This window comes from Corythoichthys intestinalis, chromosome 9, assembly GCF_030265065.1.
Source record: "Corythoichthys intestinalis isolate RoL2023-P3 chromosome 9, ASM3026506v1, whole genome shotgun sequence".
Classification (NCBI taxonomy): Eukaryota; Metazoa; Chordata; class Actinopteri; order Syngnathiformes; family Syngnathidae; genus Corythoichthys; species Corythoichthys intestinalis.
Window position 1 is genome coordinate 55,972,357 of NC_080403.1, and position 17,631 is coordinate 55,989,987.

At 42.3% G+C, this 17,631-nt stretch overlaps 1 protein-coding gene across 6 annotated transcripts in view; it reads left to right on the forward strand.

Annotated features, from left to right (window-relative positions):
• The window catches only part of LOC130921864 (plasma membrane calcium-transporting ATPase 1-like), a 178,157-nt gene that overhangs the window by 141,570 nt on the left and 18,956 nt on the right, over nt 1–17,631 (forward strand). For all 6 annotated transcript variants that reach the window (XM_057846205.1, XM_057846200.1, XM_057846203.1 and 3 more), the window contains 4 exons: nt 2,773–2,986; nt 3,063–3,274; nt 3,463–3,570; nt 9,799–9,981. In XM_057846205.1, coding sequence (XP_057702188.1) covers nt 2,773–2,986; nt 3,063–3,274; nt 3,463–3,570; nt 9,799–9,981 — 717 coding nt within the window. The remainder of the gene's footprint in view (nt 1–2,772; nt 2,987–3,062; nt 3,275–3,462; nt 3,571–9,798; nt 9,982–17,631) is intronic.

Below are 17,631 nucleotides of genomic sequence, written 5' to 3' on the forward strand. Positions count from 1 at the left end.
ATTTAAGTCACGATTCGAAACATGAATTCATCAGATTGAACTCATTTGCTGGCATTGACAGTGATAGACATCCAATTCATTATGTTATTTTTAGGGCTGTCAAACGATTAAAATTTTTAATCGAGTTAATCACAGCTTAAAAGTTAATTAATCGTAATTAATCGCAATTCAAACCATCTCTAAAATATGCCATATTTTTCTGTAAACTATTGTTGGAATGAAGCGATAAGACACAAGACGGATATATACATTCAACATACTGTACATAAGTACTGTATTTATTTATGATAACAATAAATCAACAAGATGGCATTAACATTATTAGCATTCTGTTAAAGCAATCCATGAATAGAAAGACTTGTAGTTCTTAAAAGATAAATGTTAGTACAAGTTATAGAAATTTTCTTACATTAAAACCCCTCTTAATGTTTTCGTTTTGATAAAATTTGTAAAATTTTCAATCAAAAAAATAAACTAATAGCTCGCCATTGTTGATGTCAATAATTACACAATGCTTATGGTGCTGAAACCCATAAAATCAGTGGCACCCAAGCGCCAGCAGAGGGCGACAAAACACCAAAAAACACAAGTAACAAGCGGACATTACACTGTGCTGTCATTTTAATCTGTTTGAGCGGGGCGTGTGCGTTAAATGCGTCAAATATTTTAACGTGATTAATTTTAAAAATTAATTACTGCCCGTTAACGCGATAATTTTGACAGCCCTAATATATGTATGTGTATATATATATATATATATATTTTTTTTTTTGATATATTCCTCCAATGATTTATACATATTTTTTAAAATAGAAATTCAGGCACAAGAAAAAAAAAACATGCTTGAAATTAAAAAGCTTCAACAGGTAGAGAAGCTGCCATTTTTGAACAATTTTAGTTTAAATGTTTCTTTTTTAAATACACACGTTTTCACTGTCATGATTGGCTTCAGTTTCCTCCGCTGACGACGTTATAAAGACGACACGATACGCGCAGTCCAAAGACTTGAAAGGCGGACTCCCCCCCCCCCGCTGAGCTCCGCTCGCTTCGTCTTCCATTTTGGGATTACGCCGATGGTTTGGGGCGCTATCTTAGCCTACTTTGCGACGCTGACTGCCGCAGGCCGAGCGCGCAGAGTTATCGCTCCTGCCAGCTGTGAAGTCTTTCGATTCCTTTTTTTCCCCCCTCATTCTTGTGTCAGGAGTTCACGTTTAGCGATGATGACACTACAAATGGGCAAATCTGAGTAGCTCACGATACGATACGATTTGAGATACAAGGCTCACGATCACGATGATCAATAAGGATATGGCAAATGTTCAGGAAATCCATAGACTTCGTAATGTATCATGGGACATGGGGTGCGGGGCCTGCATTGTTGACCGAGCGGAATCACAGACAAAGAGCTTTTTTCATTAAAAATTCTTCCCTGAATCCCTGAATTCTTTATCGATATGGACGTAAAACAGTCTCGATTCTTAGTTAAAAGCAAAAAAAAAAAAAAATGCAGTTAGCATTTATTTTACATAAATATGTCGAAGTACAATGCTAGTCTGTTAGTGAATGTAGCTAGTGGCCACCTTATGTAAACAGAGCTTTTCCGGTGAAATTTTTTGTGAATAAATGCTTAAATCCACGAACTCTTTTTAGGTATGGACGTAAAAGAGTCTCGATTCTTGGTTAAAAGCAAAAAAAAACAAAAAACAATGCAATTAGCATTTATTTTACGTAAATATTGCGTAATATGATGCCAGTCAGTAAGCAAATGTAGCAGCCACCTTATGAAAACATCTTTTTCTGTTGAAAATTCTTGTGACTAAATGCTTAAATACCTGAATTCTTTATGGATATGGACGTAAAACAGGCTCGATTCTTGGTTAAAGGCAAAAAAAAAAACTTGCAGGTAGCATTTCTTTTACGTAAATAAGTCGAAGTACAAGGATAGTCTGTTAGTGAATGTAGCTAGTCGCCGCCTTATGTAAACAGAGCTTTTCCGGTGAAAATTCTTGTGAATAAATGCTTAAATCCCCGAATTCTATGGATGTAAAACGGTCTCGATTGTTGGTTAAAAGCAGTTAGCATTTATTTTACGTAAATATTGCGTACTATGATGCCAGTCAGTAAGCAAATGTAGCAGCCACCTTATGAAAACAGCTTTTTTCGTTGAAAATTCTTGTGAATAAATGCTTAAATCCCCGAATTCTTTATACATATGGACGTAAAACAGTCTCGATTCTTGGTTAAAAGCAAAAAAACAGTGCAGTTACCATTCATTTTACGTAAATATTTCGTACTATGATGCTAGTCAGTAAGCTAATGTAGCGCCACCTGATGAAAACAGCTTTTTCCGTTAAAAATCCTTGTGAATAAATGCTTAAATCCCCGAATTCCTTACAGATATGGACGTAAAAGTCTTGATTCTTGGTTAAAAAGCAAAACAAAAAAACAAAAAACAAAAAAAACGTGCAGTTAGCATTTATTTTAAATAAATTTGGCGGCATGGAAAATGAATGAATGAATGAATGTTGACGTACAACGCTAGTCTGTTAGTGAATGTAGCTAATGGCCACCTTATGTAAACAGAGCTTTTCCGGTGAAATTTTTTGTGAATAAATGCTTAAATCCACAAACTCTTTTTAGGTATGGACGTAAAAGAGTCTCGATTCTTGGTTAAAAGCAAAAAAAAAAAAAAAGTGCAGTTAGCACTACTTGATGCATTTAACATTCAAAAATCAAGTCAGTGATTTTGATTGTTTCCACCATTTTTCCTAGGATTCTCCATTGAAGGCGGTGCAGATGCTGTGGGTGAACCTGATCATGGACACGTTAGCGTCTTTGGCGCTAGCCACCGAGCCGCCCACCGAATCGCTGCTCCTTCGCAAACCCTACGGACGCAACAAGCCGCTCATCTCGCGCACCATGATGAAGAACATCCTGGGACACGCCATCTACCAGCTGGTCATCATCTTCACGCTGCTCTTCGCAGGTCAGCATCAGCTAAACTAACGATGGTCCTTCTTTTGGGATCTAGTGTGGGGTTAACGTTGATTTTTTGGGTCCAGGCGAGAAGATCTTCGACATGGATAGCGGTCGCAACGCACCACTGCACTCGCCTCCGTCCGAGCACTACACCATCGTCTTTAACGTCTTCGTCATGATGCAGCTGTTTAACGAGATTAACGCTCGCAAGATTCACGGCGAACGCAACGTCTTCGAAGGGATCTACCGCAACCCCATTTTTTGCAGTGTCGTCCTCGGAACCTTCGCCTTGCAGGTGAATTTTTTTGACTTTGTGGATACTAAATTAGCATTTTTTTTAACATGAAAAATAAGATGGAAAAATTATTCAGGTTAAAACTTGAAACGTGAGGTTGAAATGAGAACTTTGCCATGATAAAATGTTAGGTTTAGGTACAAAATGTGAACCACTTAAACAATCCGACTGAATATCTCGCGTGTCAGATCATCATCGTCCAGTTTGGCGGCAAGCCCTTCTCCTGCACGGCGCTGACCATCGACCAATGGCTGTGGTGCGTCTTCATCGGCGTGGGCGAGCTGCTGTGGGGGCAGGTGAGCGCCGCCCGCTTTTTAACCTGTTGCCATCGCGACCACCGCCGTCGCGGCGCTAATGAGCTCGGCACATGAAAGCCACGCCCGAAGGGGGTTTGGAGAGGGGGGCGACGCTGCCGATGAACCCGGCGCGCGCCTCCCTCGGTGGATACGCATCGCCGCGGCGGTATAGACCAGAAGAAGCGTAAGCCGGGTTCACTCGGAGGACAAACGCACAAAAGATGCTTACTGACAAAGGGTGGGAGGCATCCATATGCCCCACATATCAGAAAAATATGGAAACAGAAATAGAATAGGAATTATGTATAGCGAGCTCTTCCTTGAGCGCATCATGACTTATTTTGTTTTTACCTTTACAGGGCACTCATTTATCTCAGAGTGCTAGATGTCAATGGCAGGCAATTGTGGGTGACTTTGTTGTGCATTTCAGGGTAGTTAGGCATCATTTACTGTTGATTTTTGATCGCTTACTGTACTTTTTGGGGCAATCAGGACTATTTTTTGTTGCTTTAGGGCATTTTTAGGTCACTTCCTGTTCATTGGTCACTTGTTGATTTCGGAAGGAAGGAAGGAGGGGAGGTAGGAAGGAGGGAGTGCTAAGGTGAGTGGGTTGGTCAGAATGACAAAAGGAAGGGTACGTGGGTCAGCAGGGCAGGAGGGAGCGAAGGAAGGGTAGGTGGGTAAGTAGGAAGGAGTGAGGGAGGGTAATTGGGTGGGAGGGAGGGTCGGTGGGTAAGAAGAAAAGAAGGAAGGAGAGGTGGGTAAGAAGGAACGTGGATTTGTCAAGAGTGAAGGAAGGAAGGGAAGGTACAGTGGGGAGAACAAGTATTTGATAGTGTATCAAATACTTGTTCTACCCACTGAAGGTAGGAAGAAGTGGGGGGGTAGGTGGGTCAGAAAATAAGATTTGGTAGGTAGGTGGGAAGGAAGGGCAGGAGGAAAGGAAGGGTAGGTGGATAGGTAGGAAGGAAGGAAGGACTGGGAAAGGGAGCAGAGGAAGGAAGGAGAGGTAGGTAAGAAGGGACAGCAGGAAGGTGGGTTAAGAGTGAAGGAAAGAGAGGTGAGTAGGAAGGAAGGGGTAGGGGGGCTGGAAGATAGGAAAGACAGAGAGGTGGGTAAGAAGAGAAGGAAGGTTAGGTAGGTAGGAAGGGAAGAAGAGAGCGTAGATGCGTCAAGGCAGAATGAAGAGGGGTAGGTGGGTAGGAAGGAATGAATAAAGGGGCGTAGGTGGGTCAGAAAGAGGGAGGGAGGGTAGTTGGGACGGAAGGAAGGAGAGAGGGTAGGTGGGTCAGAATATAAGAAGGGGGAAGAAGGAAGCTAAAGAAGAAAGGTAGGTTTGTCAAGAGTGAAGGAAGGGAAGGTAAGTAGGTGGGTAAGAAGGGGAGGGGGGTACATGATTAGGAAGGAGGGAGGGAAGTTAGGTAGAAAAGAAGGAGTGGGGGTAGGTGGGTCGGAAGACAGGAAAGACTGAGAGGTGGGTAAGAAGGGAAGGAAGGAAGGTTAAGTAGGTGGGCAGGGAGGGAAGGAAGGGAATAAGGGTTAGTGATTTGGAATGAAGGTTAGGTAGGTGGGTAGGAAGGGAAGAAAGGAGTGTAGGTGGGTCAAAAAGGAATGAAGGGTAGGTTGGAAGGAAGGGAGGGTAGGTGGGTCAGAAGAAAGGAAGGAAGGAGAGGTGGGTAAGAAGGAAGGTGGGTTTGTCAAGAGTGAAGGAAGGAAGGGAAGGTAGGTTGGAAGGATGAAGTGGGGACCCCCCCCCCCCGGGGACCCCCCCCCCCCACTGCATCATCAGGTGGGTGAGAAAATAAGAATGAAGATTAGGTAGGTAGGTGGGTAGGAAGGGAAGGAAGGAGCGTAGGTGGGTCAAGAGGGAAGGAGGAAGAGTACTTGGGTCGGCAGGGAAGGAAAGAAGGAAGGGCAGGAGGGAATGAAGGGTAGGTAGGTAAGTGGAAAGGGAAGTAAGGAGTGGGAAAGGGAACAGAGGAAGAAGGAGAGGTACGTAAGAAGGGACAGAAGGAAGGTGGTTTAAGAGTGAATGAAGGGTAGGTGAGTAGGAAGGAAGGGGTAGGGGGTAGGTAGGCTGAAAGATAGGAAAGGAGGCGAGGTGGGTAAGAGAAGGAAGGAAGGTTGGTAGGAAGGGAAGAATAGAGTATGTTGGTGAATGCTGAATGAAGAAGGAGGAGGGAGGCTAGGTGGGTCAGAAAGAGGTAAGAAGGGTAGTTGGGTCGGAAGGGAAGAAGGAAGGAGAGGTGGATAAGAAGGGAAGAAGGAAGGCAAAGAAGAAACGTAGGTTTGTCAAGTGTGAAGGAAGGTAGGTAGGTGGGTAGGAAGGGAAAGAAGAAGGGGAGGAGAGTTCGTGATTAGGAAGGAGTGAGGGAAGGTTGGTAGGAAGAAAGGAGTGTAGGTGGTTTGGAAGATAGGGAAGATGGAGAGGTGGGTAACAAGGGAGGGAAGGAAGGTTAAGTAGGTGAAGGGAATAAAGAAGGGAAGGAGGGTAGGCGATTAGGAAGGAAGGAAGGCGGGAGGGTAGGTGGGTCAGCAGGGAAGGAAAGGAAGGAGTGAGGTAGAGTAGGTGTGTCAGCAAGGAAGGAATGAGAGGTAGGAAAGGAAGAAGGAAGGAATGGGAAAGGGAGGGTAGGTGGGTCAAACAGGAAGGAAGGAGAGGTGGCTAAGACGGGAAAGGAGGAAGGGTGGTTTTGTGGGGCCGGAAGATAGGAAAGAAGGAGAGGTGGGTAAGAAGGGAAGGAAGGTAGGAAGGAAGGAAGGAAGGAAGGCAGGCAAGGAAGATAGGTGGGAAGGAAGGGAAGAAATGAGTGTAGGTGGGTCAAGAGGGAATGAAGAAGGGTAGGTGGGAAAGGGAGGGAGGGTAGGTGGTAGTGACGGGATCTGTCGTTCACTTGAGTAAACGAATCCATTCCGGATCGTTCAGTAAAAAGATTCGTTCAAACGAATCGTTCAACGAATCGTTCAGTAAAAAGATTCGTTCAAACGAATCGTTCAACGAATCGTTCGCCCCCCTCATCTCCCTCCCCGCCCAAATGAATCGTTCGGTTAGTGAACGGGAAGTGACGTTGCCGAACGAATCACCAAAGACCGCTTCGCAGTATAACTGAACGGGAAGTGACATTGCTTGGTCCCTCCCTCACTTGCACATTGACCACTCGTCGTAGTTTCAGAAATGAGTGACAGGCGATATCATTCTGCTTTCACAGACAGCCTCGTCGCCCTCCCGCTGCTGCAAAAGCGAGGGAGAACTTCCGCGTCGTCTGTCCTAGTTCTATGGGCTCAAAGTCATGGCTCGTGCTTGCATTTCGATTGAGGACACGGTTAAACATTTTCCTTTTGTGGGGGGAGCGGGGGGTTGGGGTCGGGGGCGAACGGACTTTCATTAGCATGTTCTTGATCACATTTACAATGCTGCTTGCTACCAGCCAACGCAGCATGCTTGCTGTCACGAAAATAAAAATAAATCGAAAGTTTAATTTCTGAATATGGAACGACCAACACATCATATTTACATCTCGCTCTGTTGTATTTTTGTTTTTATGCTCATCACTATTATTTTTAGTCACTATTGTTAAAAATATAAGTGTAAATAGCTAGTTGTCGAATGTGCTGCTCTGAAATAAAGACAATACTACATTTTGATATTTGCCAGTTTAATTGCAAATCAGTATTAAGATGATCGTATTGAATTTTTGCACTGGTATTAATGAATAAAATAATCCGGTCAACTCCCCTGTCGTCCCCGCATCTCAGATCGTCAAATGCTGACGAGAAATGATTGCTTGCTCTTTACGATGTCGCCTTTCTACCCTCATTAGTCTGTTAAGAAAAATGTAGACATATTGCGACATCTCCCGTGTCCGTGTGCGTTGTTTTGGGGCGCTTGAGTAGCGCATGATGGACGGATTGACATAATTTGTCAAACCAACCGACACGCTCTGGCACGAAAAAAAAAAAAAAAAAAAAACACTCGGAAAAAATTGACATGTATATAGTTTCATTGCAAATCAGTATTATGGTGATCGTATTGAATTTTTGCACTGGTATTAATAAATAAAATAATCCGGTCAGCTCCCCTGTCGTCCCCGCATCTCAGATCGTCAAATGCTGACGAGAAAATTGTTTGCTCTTTACGATATCGCCTTTCTACTCTCATTAGTCTGATAAGAAAAATGTAGACATATTGCGACATCTCCCGTGTCCATGTGCGTTGTTTTGGGGCGCTTGAGTAGCACATGATGGACGGATTGACATAATTTGTCAAACCAACCAACATCTGACACGAAAAAAAAATTAAAACACTTGGAAAAAATGGACATGTATATACCGTTTAATTGCAAATCAGTATTATGGTGATCATACTATATATTCTTTTTTTTCTGTGCACATATGAGGTAAATATCACTGCCATGAAGCCTCCATATAGTGACAGTTCTTTGCCTCCTTCATTGCCGTCACGCGACCGCAGCTCAGCTTTTGCTTGCCTCGTAGCTACCCGTGTTTTAAATTACTGTAAATTTGATAGTATGTCGTAATAGGTAGTCCCAAGTCTGTTGAGAAAAGTAGTACACTAAACCATGCTCGCTAGATTTGTGTGGTGTTTTTGTCTTTTAGAGCTGCATTTGATAGGCTCCACGTTAACAAATATGTGACAAAGTCCTTTCCTTTCATTATTTGATTCGTTCACCGCATAGTCATTACTGGAAAGTCAAGTTAGCAGCAAGCTAGGTCAGGAGCCGGAGGACCGAGTCACTGAACGGGAAGTGACAAAACTCAGTCTTGCCCCCCTGCCTGCACGCTGGCTGCTTATTGGCCACACGTGGAAGTGAGTGACATACGCGCTGATTCTGTTTCCGGTCCCTCCCCTGCCCGCGATGAGGCTGGCGTCTGATTGGTCGTGTGCGATGTCAGAAGACGCTGCCGCTTGCTCAACGCCCTCCCACGCAGTGAACAAGCACCAACTTCATAGAACGAATCAGTGCAGATGGTGATTAGTTCGGTCTCGTTCACCCAAACAATTCGTTCAAAAAGAACGAATCGTTCGCGACCGATACAACACTAGTAGGTGGGTCAAACAGAGGAAGGAAGGAGAGGTGGGTAAGACGGGAAAGGAGGAAGGGTGGTTTTGTTAAGAGAGAAGGAAGGAGTAGGAGGTTGGGTGGGCCGGAAGATAGGAAAGAAGGAGAGGTGGGTAAGAAGAGAAGGAAGGAAGGAAGGCAAGGTAGATAGGTGGGAAGGAAGGGAAGAAATGAGTAGGTGGGTCAAGAGGGAATGAAGAAGGGTAGGTGGGTCAGAAAGAGGGAGGGAGGGTAGTTGGTTCGGAAGGAAGGAAGGAGTGAGGGTAGTTGGGTCAGAAGAGAAAAAGGAAGGACATGTGGGTAAGAAGGGCAGGTAGGAAGGGAGGGCAGGAGGTAGGAAGGGGAAAAGGAGGGTATGTGTGTTTGGAGGGAGGGAAGGAAGTGTAGGTTGGTAGGAAGAGGAAGGAGGCTGGGAAAGGGGGGAGGGAGGATAGGTGGGTCAGAAAAGAGTAAGGAAGGAGAGATAGGTAGAGAAGGAAGGAATAGTAGTGAGGAAGAAAAATGTTGATTTTCTCTTTTTACAGGTCCTTTTATTCTCTCAATGAACAGGAGATGACAACACACAATTCAGTAACAAAAAGAGAGCAATAATCACCTAAATACATTTATATAAAAATAGTGTACAAGTTGGCCAGCCAGGACTAATGTCCCCAAGAGCCCCACCCAGGTACCTTCAAGAAGATCTGCCCCGAACTCTCAACGCATACATTTCTTCCAATGCGTATAGGCAGGCCCCCATGTTAAACCATGAAGTGACTCACAAGAAATTGGAATTTTACTCGGGAGCTATGTTATCTGTTGCTTCAAAAAAGAAGCTGAGAGCCTCACTCCATATCTCAGAAGGACAAACCGATATAGAAATGAATGTACCAAGTAAAATGAACAGATATATGGGAACAAATATCTCTAGAGTAGTCACAGTCACACCAGCGAATAATCATCATTCGATTGATCTGTTTCCGTAGTTTCAGTGTTGTAAGCGGTAATTTAGTAAAATTCAGTTGTCAAAACGGCTCATTGTTAATGCAACTCTGGTTCGCCCAGCAACTAATCGACTAGCAAAATAGTTGTCGATAAGTTGATTAATTGCAACAACCGTACGACAAAGATGGATCTGGGATCTTAACTGGCGCCTCGGTCCCCTCAGCTGATCTCGTCGGTGCCCACGCACCACTTGAAGTTCCTGAAGGAGGCGGGTCACGGCACCACCAAGGAGGAGCTCCACGAGGAAGAGCTGCCGGAGGACGCCGACGAGATCGACCACGCCGAGATGGAGCTCAGGCGAGGACAGATCCTCTGGTTCCGTGGCCTCAATCGCATCCAGACGCAGGTACGATTCGCAACTCTTGACTATAGTATTGGAGCAGGCCTTGTCGTTTATTAACTTCATATTAACGCGTCATCTGATCTTTTGGAGGACCCCCTTGTCTTTAGTTCTGAGGTCACTGATTAAAAGAGTACTTTAGGAACATATGGTTTAAAGGAGCTATGCCTAAATTTAGTTATGGAGTAATTTACAAGACAGTTCAGGTATTAGAGAACATTGGAGAGGTTCATGAACCACGATTTGTATTTAGTTCTTAGGTCATTTATTGAAGCTGAAAGAGCTCCAGGAACTTTTGGATGCTGAGATCCATTCTTTATATCCAGTTTCAAGTGACTTAGAAGATGTGGATAGTGGTGTAGTACAATGGAAAGCTTCAGGAACCTTTGACCAATGAAAACTGTTGTCTAAATTTTGTTCTTAGGTAAAATAATGGTTGATGTGCAAGGGCAGTAGTTCTTAAATCGTCTTTATTTTTAGTTTTAGATTATTTATAGGTTGTTGCTGGTAGGGTAGTGCTTTGGAAAGGTTCGGTAACATTCGATCAACGTGAACTGTTATCTAAATTTTGTTTCCAGGGTAAATTATGAGGGGTTTCGCTAGTGCGGTAGTTCTTTACAGAGGTCCAGGAACATTTGGATGATGGGGTCCATTCTTCACGGCAAGTTGCAAGTCATTTAGAAGATGTTGCTGGTGGTGTAGTACTACGGAAAGGTTCAGAAACCATCGATCAATGGGAAGTGTTGTCAAAATGATGTCACCATTGTAAAATATCGGGAGTTGTGTTGGGGTGATAGACCTTAACAGAGGTCCACAAACCTTTGGATGATAGGATCCACTCCTTATGACCAGTTACAAGTCATTTAGATGATATTGGTGGTATATACAGTAAGTACTATGGAAAGGTTCAGCAACCTTCGATCAATGGGACAATTGGCTAAATTTTGTGCCAATAGTAAAATATCATAGTAAAATATCGGGGATTGTGCAAGTGCAGTCTTTCTTCATAGAGGTTCAGGAACCTTTGATGGATGGGATCCATTCCTTATGGCCAGTTTCAAGTCATTTAGGAGATGTTGGTAGTGGCGTAGTACTACAGAATGGTTCAGAAACCTTTGATCAACAGAAACTGTTGTCTGAATTTTGTCTAAGGTAAAATATCGGGGGCTGTGCCTGTTTTATAGTCCTTAACAGAGGTTCAAGAACCTTTAGATGATGGAATCCATTCCGTACGACCAATTTAAAGTCATTTAGATGATGTTGATGGTAGTGTCATTCTACGGAAAGGTTCAGGAACCTGATCAATGGGACAGTTCGCTAATTTTTTTTCTCATTGTGAAATATAACTGGGTTATGCTTGGGTGGTGGTCCTTAAAAAAGGTCCAGGAACCTCTGGATGATTTGATCCATTCTTTACAATTAGTTTCAAGTCATTTAGAAGATTGCCATGGGGGTAGTTCTTAATAGATATTGTGAAACCATTGTTTAGCAGGAACTGTTATCTAAATTTTGTTTCAGGGTAAAATATAGGGGTTGTGATAGGGTGGGAGTTGTTCACAGAGGCCCAGGAACCTTTGGATGATGGGATTCATTCCAAGTCATTTAGAAGATTGCCATGGGGGTAGTTCTTAATAGATATAGCGAAACCATTGTTTAGCAGGAACTGTTATCTAAATTTTGTTTCAGGGTAAAATATAGGGGTTGTGATAGGGCGGGAGTTGTTCACAGAGGCCCAGGAACCTTTGGATGATGGGATTCATTCCTCAAGACAAGTTTGAAGTAATTTAGAAGATCTTACTGGTCTTTAAATACTATGGTAAGGGTCAGGAACCTTTGATCAATCAGACGGTTGTCTAAATTTTGTGCGAGTGGAAAAATATCGGTAGTTGTGCGAGTTCGATAGTTCTTCACAGAGGTCCAGGGAACCTTTGGATGAATAGATTCGTTCTTTACGGTTAGTCTTGCATGATTTAGAGGTCGTTGTGGTGGGGTGGCACTACGATTGGTAAAGGAACCTTTGGTCAATGGGATAGTTGGCTAAATTTTTAGCCCATGGTAAAATGTCAAGGGTTGTGCTTGGGTGATAGTCCTTAACAAAGGTCCAGGAACCACTGGATGATGGTATATATTCCTTACATCCCAGTTCCAGGTCATTTAGATGACTCTGCTAGAGTGGTAGTTCTTTACCGAGCTTCAGGAACCATCAATAAATGGGAACAGTCGTCTAAATTTTGTTCCAGGGTAAAATAATAGGGGTTGTGTTGGGGCGGTAGTTGTTCAGAGGTCCAGAAACCTTTGGATGATGGGATTCATTCCTTAGGGCGAGTTTCAAGTCATTTAGAATATGTTACAGGTCATGAAGTATTATAGAAAGGTTCAGGAACCTTCGATCAATGGGACAGTTGTCTAAATTTTATGCCAATGGTAAAATATTATAGGTTGTGCAAGTGCTGCAGTTCTTTACAGAGGTCCAGAGAACCATTGGATGAATGGATCCGTTCTTAACGGATAATTTTGTATGATTTAGAGGCTGCTGTGGTGGGGTGGCACTATGGAATGGTTCTGGAACCTTTGATCAGGGGTAGTTCGCACATTTTTTTGCCAATGGTAAAATATCGAGGGTTGTGCTCGGGTGATAGTCGTTAACAGAGTTCTAGGAACCTTTGGATAATGGGATCTATTCCTTACATCCAGTTTCAGGTCATTTAGATGACTCTGCTAGAGTGGTAGTTCTTTGCAAAGCTTCAGGGACCGTCAATCAATAGGAACGGTCGTCTAAATTTGTTCCAGGGTAAAAATCGTTACGCTAGGGCAATAATGCTTAAAAAGGTCCAGGAACCTTTCAACCACTAAATCTATTGTTGTCATTTTAAAAACACTGCTTTTGGGAAGTACTTTGCGGCAGGAACTTACTATAAAACTAAATTTGGTTCCCAGGGGGCTCGTACTTTCAAAGTGCACAGCTCATCCGCGTCGTCAAGTGTGTGTTTGTTGACGCGTGTGTAAGTAAATTAAAAGTCAGCCAGTGTGGATGCTTCCCTTTAAACAGATGTTCTCTTAATTTCACACTCTGGTGCCGCGCTCAAGCCACACAAGCTGATTGGACGTTTTCATTCAGTCCCCGCTCCACGCGGGAGGCGTCCTGGAGGATTGATTAACGCTCACTGAGCATTAGCTCGTGTCCACGGGCAGTCCCGCTAGGTCCCAATGGGCTTCATTAGCCTCGGCGCTAACGTCCCCCGCGCGCACCTACAATAACAGACACCAGCCGGCCGCTACTCACGCCTACACATACAACATGTTGGGAGGAAATGCCGGTATTTTGTATTAAAATTTCAATTTAAAAAATAGTGGCCTAATTCTTTCAGTGACGCCTTAGGATATTAGGACTTGGCAAGTATCATTTTCAAATGTTTGTTTATTAGTTTGTTTGACTCTTGTGACAATGAGTAATATAAATAGAATCTCAAAAGAAATGATTCAGTAAAAGTTGTGTGCTATAACAAAATATCTCAAAAATATGCTATAAAATGTCTTTCGTATGACAGAATACTATTATAATGGATTTTTTTTTCAAGAAATGTATTTATGAATATGTATGATGAATTTAAAACCATGTAAATATTATAAATAAATATAAATACATTTTCTTTATGTACTATTTGTTTTATATGTATAGTATTTATTAATATTAGGGCTGTCAAAATTATCGCGTTAACGGGCGGTAATTATTATTTTTTTAATTAATCACGTTAAAATATTTGACGCAATTAACGCACATGCCCCGCTCAAACAGATTAAAATGTACAGCACAGTGTAATGTCCGCTTGTTACTTGTTTTTTGGTGTTTGGCGCCCTCTGCTGGCGCATGGGTCCAACTGATTTTATGGGTTCGTACCGTGAGTGAGCATGGTGTAATTATTGACATCAACAATGGCGAGCTACTAGTTTATTTTTTGAATGAAAATGTTACACATTTTAATAAAACGAAAACATTAAGAGGGGTTTTAATATAAAATTTCTATAACTTGTACTAACATTTATCTTTTAAGGACTACAAGTCTTTCTATCCATGGATCGCTTGAAGAGAATGTTAATAATGTTAATGCCATCTTGTTGATTTAATTTTATAATAAACAAATACAGTGCTTATGTACCGTATGTTGAATGTATATATCCGTCTTGTGTCTTCTTTCCATTCCAACAACAATTTACAGAAAAATATGGCATATTTTATAGAAGGTTTGAATTGCGATTAATTACGATTAATTCATTTTTAAGCTGTAATTAACTCGATTAAAAATTTTAATTGTTTGCCAGCCCTAATTAATATATTTATTATATATATATATATATAAATACAAATATTCATTGATATTTAGAATAAATGGTAATGTTTGTTCATTTAAAGAGATCATTTAATCTTTATTTTGTGGCCTGTATAAAAATATGTTCTTTACAAATAAATAAATATTTAGACTTGTCCGATAATTACTTTTTAACCGATATCCCGATATTTTCCAACTCCAAAAATCCGATATCAAACCGATACCGTAATACACTGCTGGTCAAAAGTATTAGCGTCTCTGCAATTCTGTCTGATAATGCTCAATTTCTCCCAGAAAATAGAATAGAACTTTGCAATTACAAATGCTTTGGTGGTAATAACTTCATTTATTTTGCTTCCAATTAAAAACACATAAGAGAATAGAAAAAAATATATATATATATTCTAATTTTATACAAAACTCCAAAAATGGGCCGGACAAAAGTAATGGCACCCTTTGAAAAATCATGTGATGCCTTTCTAATTTGTGTAATTATCAGCACCTTTTACTTACCTGTGGTACATAACAGGTTGTGGCAATAACTAAATCACACTTGCAGCCAGTTAAAATGGATTCAAGTTGACTCAACCTCTGTCCGTGTCCTTGTGTGTACGACATTGAGCGTGGAGAAAAGAAAGAAGACCAAAGAACTGTCTGAGGACTTGAGAAGCAAGATTGTGAGGAACCATGGGCAATCTCAAGGCTACGAGTCCATCTCCAAAGTCCTGAATGTTCCTGTGTCTACCGTGCGCAGTCTCATCAATAAGTGTAAAGCCCATGGCACTGTGGCTAACCTCCCTAGATGTGGACGGAAAAGAAAAATTGACGAGAGATTTCAACAGATAAAGAATAAAGAACCTCGACTAACATCCAAACAAGTTCAAACTGTCCCGCAGTCCGAGGGTACAACAGTGTCAACCCGTACTATCCGTCGGCATCTGAATGAACCCACGGTAGGATACCCAGGAAGACGCCACTTCTAATACAGACACATAAAACAGCCAGGCTGGAGTTTGCCAACCAAAACTTACCTGAAAAAAGCCAAAAAACATTTTGGAAGAATGTTCTCTGGTCAGATGAGACAAAAGTAGAGCTTTTTAGGAAAAGGCATCAACATAGACTTTACAGGGGGAAAAATTAAACCTTCAAAGGAAAGAACACGGTCCCCACAGTCAAACATGGCGGAGGTTCCCTGATGTTTTGGGGTTGTTTTTGCTGCCTCTGGCATTGGACTGCTCGACCGTGTGCATGGCATTATGATGTCTGAAGACTACCAACAAATTGTGCAGCCTAATGTAGGGCCCAGTGGGAGAACTCTGGGTCTCCCTCAGAGCTCATGAGTCTTCCAGCAGGACAATGACCCAAAACACACTTCAAAAAGCACCAGAAAATGGTTTGAGAGTAAGTACTGGAGACTTCTAAAGTGGCCAGCAATGAGTCCAGACCTGAATCCCATAGAACACCTGTGGAGAGATCTGAAAATGGCAGTTTGGAGAAGGCACCCTTCAAATCTCAGAGGCAGTTGGCCAAAGAAGAATGGTCTAAAATTCCTGCAGAGCATTGAAAGAAAATCACTGATGGATACCGGAAGCGGTTGTTCTCAGTTATTTTGTCTAAAGGCTGTGCTACCATTAGGTGTGTGAGGTTGAGGATGAGGGTGCCAATACTTTTGTCAGTCCCCTTTTTGGAGTTTTGTGTAAAATGATAATGATTTTTTTTTTCGTTCTGTTTTGTGTTTTTTAAGCAAAATAAATGAAGATATTACTACCAAAGCATTTTTAATTGCAATCAGTTTCTGGGAGAAGCTGAGCATTATCTGACAGAATTGATTCAATTCAATTCAATTTTATTTGTATAGCCCTAAATCACAACAAGGTTGTCTCAAAGGGCTTTGCAGAGGCAATATGATACACAGTCAGAAACAGCAAATGAAGTAAACAAAGTTCAAGTCCTGGGCATCCCCCATCCTTGGACCCTCCATGTCGGCAAGGAAAAACTCCAAAAACTCCAAGCTCTTTGGGAGAAAATGAGAAACCTTGGGGAGTACCACAGTCAGGAGAGATCCACTCCCAGGATGGATAGACAGGATGCACCAGGACTGCTAATGGGAATTAGCAGATGGGGTTACAGTCTGTAAAGATACAGTGGAGTAAAGGAACAAGAAGAGGTCCATCTAGCCAGATGAGATGGGGGTGGCAACGAGGACGTCCATCCAGCCAGGGGTCCGGATAGTCAGGAGGCTACAGCTGAAAAATAGCCCCTCCCCAGAGGGGAGAGGTGAAAGGGGACACTGGGTGACTAGTGATGAAGAGACTAGTTAACTAGATATTAACATTGGAAAATAGAAATAAAGTAAGACAAGTGGTAGGTAGAGTGAGAAAAAGGAGATAGAACTCAGTGGCTGTACTTCCCGCAGCATGATCGCTTCTAGTGCAGCTTAGACTGAACTGTGAGTCTAATCCGACTTCAACTAGCCTGACCATAAACTTTGTCGAATAGGAACGTTTTTAATCTAATCTTAAATGTGCAGACTGTCTCGGCTTCTTTAATATTAGCTGGAAGCTGATTCCATAAAACGGGGTTGGTGGCTAAAGGCTCTCGCTCCGGAGGTACTTTTAGAAACCCTGGGAACTACCAGTAGACCTGCATTCTGAGAGCGGAGTGTTCTGTTGGGGCGGTATGGAACCAGAGCATCGGTGAGATAAGATGGCCCCAACCCATTAATGGTCTTAAATGTAAGAAGGAGGATTTTAAATTTAATTCTAAACTCGACTAGAAGCCAGTGAAGGGCCTGGAGCACAGGGGTGATGTGCTCTCTTCTATTAGTTCCTGTTAAAAGTCTTGCTGCTGCGTTTTGGACTAGCTGAAGACCTTTTAGAGAACTTTTAGGACAACCTGCAAGTAGGGAGTTACAGTAATTGCTACAGGCGTGCAAAATTTCACATTCTTAGATTATTCGCGATTCGGCCGTGGAAGATTCGAGAACGATTCACAAACATCCAAATTCCGATTATTGAATTATACCAGGTAAAGCGGAAATAAACCGCAGTCAGCGCTCGCTAGGTAAAAAAAAAAACAAACAATAATACCTGACTGCAGCCGTCAGCTGCTACAAACAGCGCCCAGTTGGTAGTTGCTACAAACATACGGCTATGGTAGATATCACATATATCTAGACTAGATGTGAAATGACAGACTTTCCTGCGCTAGTAAACAGGCGCCATCTTAAAGCAGTAGACTTCTCTAGAAGGCTCTGTTATAGACAACCTCATTACTTTTTATCTAAAATACCCCTAAATCGGCAAAATCTTGACTTGAATCGATCTTT